The sequence below is a fragment of the Ptychodera flava genome, chromosome 1, assembly GCF_041260155.1.
Source record: "Ptychodera flava strain L36383 chromosome 1, AS_Pfla_20210202, whole genome shotgun sequence".
Taxonomy (NCBI): Eukaryota; Metazoa; Hemichordata; class Enteropneusta; family Ptychoderidae; genus Ptychodera; species Ptychodera flava.
In genome coordinates this window covers 48,191,848-48,197,847 of record NC_091928.1, presented here as the reverse complement: position 1 = coordinate 48,197,847, position 6,000 = coordinate 48,191,848, and the positions used below count along the sequence as shown (strand labels likewise).

Sequence of the window (6,000 nt, the reverse complement as noted above, 5' to 3'; positions counted from 1 at the left end):
AAGAGGTCTACTGAGGACATGGAAGTCAATAAACATGGCTTCAGAAGAAAAAACGTTCCTGGAGAAAATCGATGACAATTTTCTGGTCTGTGGTATCTGTTCAGAGCGATATAAGAACGCCAAAAATCTACCGTGCTTACACAGCTTCTGTGAAGAATGCTTGAGTCAACTTGTGAAGAAAACGGGGAAACTTGAGTGTCCAATATGTCGCCGTACGCATCATATACCTGACAATGGCGTTACCGGTATTCCGACAAACTTTTTTGTCAACAAACTGGTCGAAGAGTTTCGAAAACGAGAAGGCTCCTCAGATCAGACAACATGCGAAGGTTGTGACGAAGCAGAAAGTGTCAAACACTGTGTCCAGTGTGATGTCAATTTCTGTAGAATCTGTGCAAAGTCACACAGTCGAATGCGCAGTTTCAAGTCACATCAGCTGTTGACGCTAGAAGAATACAAAAGCGCAAAGTCCACTGACCCAATTTCAGTGCAAGGGTCGACGTACTGTACCAGTCACGAAGACTTCTTTATTGAGTTTTACTGCTTTACCTGTGATGCACCAGTCTGTCTAAAGTGTACAGCACTCGACCACCGAAGTCACGACTATCGCTGTGTGAAAGACGCAGCTAAAGATTACTCCAAAGTGTTGAATGAGATGATTGACAAAGTGAAAGTGAAAGAAGTTGAAATCAGAGATAGCAAGAATGGAATCGCATCCATGCAAGAATCGCTTGACAAAAGATCAAAGACAGTCGAAAAGAAAATCACAACACACATTGACAAGGTACGTGAAGATTTACTTCGCATGGTGCAGGAAGGTGGCGACACAATTTTGACAGAGCTGAAAGATGAACACAGTACAAGGAAGACGGAATTAAACTCACAAATGAAAGAACTTGAAATCACTGAGAACGATCTCAGCAGTGCGAGAGAATACGCAGAAAAGCTAGTGCATTATGGGAACGCCGCCCAGGTAATGGCTGCAAGGAAGAGAGTGTCTGCACAAATGGAGGAACTTCTGAAAATCGAAACTAAAATCAATCCAGCTGTAACTGACAGCTTGGAGTTTCTACCATGCACTGACTTCTGTAAAGAGAGAAATCTTGGAACACTGCAAAAAGTAGATGTTCCAACGTATAGAGTGTCGGCAACTCCGAAGTACGTCAGAGTTGGCGATGACATCACTGTCACCATCGCAACTGAAGGTGCGCACGGAGGCGCTGTAGATGTTAGGAATATCCTCGCGACAATGAAGACACCAGATGACAAGATGGTGAACGTAGAGGTCACAGACAACAAAGATGGTACACTGACTTTGAAATCCAAAGCACAGATGGAGGGTGAACATGAAATATCAGTGTCAATTTTCAATAAACCAATAACGGGATCACCGGTAAGAGTTAAGGTGATCCCTAAGAAAGGGTTGATGTGTAAATTTGGAGAGTCTGGTGGAGGTATTGGTCAGTTTAATTTCCCATGGGGAGTAACTGTTACAGGAACAGGGCATGCTTTAGTTTGTGATCAAAATAATCATAGATTGCAGTCTTTCACTTTGTGTGGGAAACACAAAGATACATTTCAATTCACTGATCAGCCTAATGCTGTGAGACCCTATAGTGCAGCAATATCAGTCAATGGTGAAGTATTCATCACAGATAATGGAAATAAACAGGTGATTGTCTGTGATGAGAATGGCAGACAAGATAGATGTTTTGGTAAAGGTAAATTGAAACATCCAGTCGGTGTGGCCATTCATCCTCTGACTGGGAAGGTTTATGTTGTTGATTATGAAGGTCATTGCATCCATGTTTACAACCAGGATGGTAGCTACATCAAATCATTTGGTAGTTATGGCAGTGGTGATGGTCAGTTCAACTGTCCTGAATGTGTAGCTATTGATCATACTGGCAAGGTCTATGTATCAGATCGTGACAATCACCGAATCCAAGCATTTGATGGTGATGGCAACTTCCTGTATACCTTTGGCACCAAAGGGAGTGGTGATGGTCAGCTGAATTCTCCAATAGGAGTCGCTGTGGATAAACATGGCTTTGTGTATGTTGCTGAATATCGTAATAACAGAATTGTAAAGTTTGAATCAGGTGGCAAATTTGTTTGTCGCATTGATAGTGTTGATGATGGATTGAGAAATCCCCTTGGTGTCTGTGTTACTGATGACGAACCATTTGGTAAAGTCATAGTGGTTGATAAGGGCAATAGCTGTGTTAAAGTATTTGCACAATAATTTACCAGGCAGGAAAGAAAGTTGTTGAGCATCTCCTTGATTGCCTTCCTTGACAGCTAGATGTTTATTCCTCTGTTTCTGATCTATAATTGCAACTTTTATGCACGAAACATACATTTATATGTTTGGATGATGAAAAGATAATGCAGTCATGTGAAATTATTGGCTCACTTCAGTCGATGGTATGTACAATGACTAGAAAGAGATTTTCATCTTGTGAAGGACACAAAATCTTGCATAGACCATTTTGATATTTTCTAATGTTTAAAGTGATTGTTTTGCTTCGACAAGAAATATTTGTTGAAATTTCATGATAACTTTAAAAGTGACAGTGAATTTCTTATTGCTGATTGAATTTAAGACAGACGACAACACTAAAAGAATTTGAGGAAAAATATAGAAAGTCATTGTTATGTTTTGGTCATAACATTTTTGTAAAATAATGTTAATTATATCTGATGTTATGATACAGGTTTCAATAAAACAACGCCCTCAATAACAAGAAAGAGCTTTTTCCAGTACTGGTCTCAGATCTTTGACTTCTATATCAATTGCTATAATCGAACTATAGCAACGTCAATAAATGCTCAGTTTTGACACAATGATGCTAAATTTCAACATACTAGATTTCTACCATTTTGTTTACTTTAAGTCTGAGCTTCATCATTGTCAGTGACCACCTTTCATATTTTAATTTTACATGCAAATCATAGACAGTACACGTGTTTCTACCGTCAATGTGCGAATGAATATTTATGTGACTAACATAAGATTTATATTTCTACACAGCGAATGAAAACTGTAGAGGATTTGTGAGTGTCCCATTTCATATTAATTCGTACAGTGCCTTTCTCAATGCCAAATGTGTTGATAGTCTAGCAAAACAATTAACCGTAATAATTCTTCAATGTAAATCTGAATTTTGTACTTTCACAAGTGTACAGTATGTTTCCATCATAAATTTCACATTTTTGTCTTCATTTACTACGTGGCAGGAAATGCAAGCAACTATTTGATGGAAATTTCTTTACCCAGAACACAATGGGCCACTCTGATGTGAGTGTATTAGCTCTATAATGTCTCCAAGTGTTTGAAGGACCCATTTATTTTGAGACTGTTCGCAACTTCATAAAGAACTAAAACTTCTCCCTTGAAATTTATGTCTTTTCATTTGTCCAGTCCACGAGAGTTTGTTTCAGCATAGTGGCTTACAACAAAACATACTTTTACTTAACATGAAAAAAGTAATCTCCCTGCTAACTGAACAAATGAAAATGAATCAATTTATCCCAAAGTTTACAAATTGCAATTTAAACTTAACCTCCATGAATCATCCCATCATCTTGAGATATTCTAACTGTGACTGGTTTAGACTAAGTATGTAATCCAATGAAATAGACTTTTTACAATTGGTGCAAATACTATTGTAGTAAATTTAGCATGTTATACAATACTGTAGTATGGGGTGCAGTCGTAATCACTCTCTGCATTGATACCAGAGTGGAATATCAGTGATGTTAACACAGCGGGTGATAGTAAACTCATTATGTGATAATGATCCTAGTACAGTGAATGATAACGTGTAAGGTAGATAAAGGGCGGTGGTACACTTTGACGACTGATCTGTAATGAGCGCGACTGATGTATATTTTCTGATTAGAGCCAATGCCTTCAATTATGCAAAGATAGCCAAAATTTTCATGACTAAATGACATAGATGACCCTAAAAAATAATATTATATTATATCATGCTACCATGCGCCATTCTGATTGGACGAGAGCTCATTCCACCGATGCTAAAATACTGTTTTAGCACTGCTAGCAGTGCTAAAACGGGCCCCTAAACCAGCATTTTCGACAACTGCTCGGTCGGTGCATTTGAACGTACCTATCTAAACCATAGACCCTCGAGAAAGACCGAACCACTTTGTTTCAAAGACCGAAGACCGAATTTTGATACACAGATAAAGTGTGGGTCTTTAACTCACCTTTTGGTGTAAATAAGTTGGGATCGATGATGAAAGACATCTCTGAAGCAGCACGTTTGGGGTATGATGCACACAAATATTAGGGCGACAGCGCACCGTGCACTTTGCGGGAGTCGAGACGCGATATATCCTAGTACCGCTCTTTAAAATGAAGATAGTATTCGTTCATACACAAATAAATTGACACTTCCTCACAGTAACGGTATGTCAGATATTATTTACCAAAGTTTGGGCTATAACAGATCGGGATGTCCTAACGACGTAGACCAAGAAGTTCAAAATAACAATGGGATGACTCCTGGCGACTGCGACGATATTTGACATCAAATCCAAATGCAACGAGCAGTGTCAGCGTCCAGCTCCCGCATCGGGCAACACACTCAGTATCTGCACAACTGTTCATCACAGTTGCAGTCATAGCAAGTCTGGATTATTTTAAAACTGCTTGTTTCTGGTACAATTAACGTCCAAATTATCCATCAAAAATAGATCCTGTAACTTCACTGTGCCACCACTGAATGTCGCGACGGTATGCGGTACAGAATGAGTCAAATCTATTTTAGTATGCCAAAAAAGCCAGGACTAAGCTTATTGTTCTTATGTAAATTTACGAAAAAAATTGTTACTTTTTTCTTTTGATTTGAACTCTTGACCCATTTTCTCTGTGAGTGCTGCAGGTATTTTTGACAAGTGCCGTTCGTGTTGCATGCGAATAAAATGAATGTCGATATGAACGTTATGCGTATTTATCGTAGGATACCTTGTGCTGAACGGAATCCTTATTAAAATGCTCGGTCTCGGGCGCAGAATTTCCGACGTTCGATCTCTCAGACGTCCGTTTTCTGCATTTGGGGCTTAGAGTTATGAAAATACCCAAGTAAGACAACAAATACACACAAGTTGATATAATATAATAGCAATAACCCCTTCGCAGTCGGGTATACACTCGATTTGGTACAATTCGCTCCATATAGCACTCGCCTATCGGCTCGTGCTATATGTCGCGCATTGTACCAAAATCTCGTGTATACCCTCCTGCGGCGGGGGTTATTGCTTAATTTCAACTGTACTTCCAGCTTGTATGATAAAGAAATGCATAGCATCACACATCATTTGAACTGTAGCAAATTGTTTTTCTCAAGACACAGTGATGCAAGAACGCACAGGTCTTCAGGTTTTTGTGTGCAAGAGGGACCATGAGCATTAACCTTTATGTCCAATTGTCAATATCTAACATTAATTGAATTGTCATTTTAACACATCAAGTTCAAGTGTAATTATTGCTTAATGTGCATATCAAGATTTCTTGAAAGAACACTAGCTACAATTTAGTAATTGTGTATGTTTAATTTTCTTTAATTGTTTAACCCTTTCACCACCATGATTTGTCCCAAATCCATTGTTTTCTATGGTAAAGTTGGACCTGTATACAGGGAACTGGGGTGAAAGGGTTAAAGTCGCTTTTGTTTGCAAACTATAGTACAAACACTGTAAAATAGTGTCATTTGAACCAAAAATGTGTCACAAATATAGGAAAATATGGTGGATATTATGTGTAATAAATCCTACTGAACATTTTGAGGTTAAAAAGCTCTATGCCTTATGCCAATACCTGAATGCAATAATTGTTTCCCAGAAACAACATAATATTTTTAAGAAAAAATTCCTGTACAAAGTTTGCAATTTTGTTTGAATAAAGGAAAATTATCTGAATACCCTTACAAGTGTAATAATTTTTTTTTAAATTCTGACATCGGTTTTACAAAT

General features: G+C 38.2%; 1 protein-coding gene across 1 annotated transcript; it reads left to right on the top strand.

Annotated features, from left to right (window-relative positions):
- On the top strand, positions 1 to 2,844 carry LOC139139882 (tripartite motif-containing protein 2-like). The gene has a single exon (XM_070708836.1). It carries the CDS (start codon positions 35 to 37, stop codon positions 2,243 to 2,245), a length of 2,211 nt encoding a protein of 736 aa, XP_070564937.1. The 5' UTR covers positions 1 to 34; the 3' UTR covers positions 2,246 to 2,844.
- Positions 2,845 to 6,000: the final 3,156 nt, after the last annotated feature.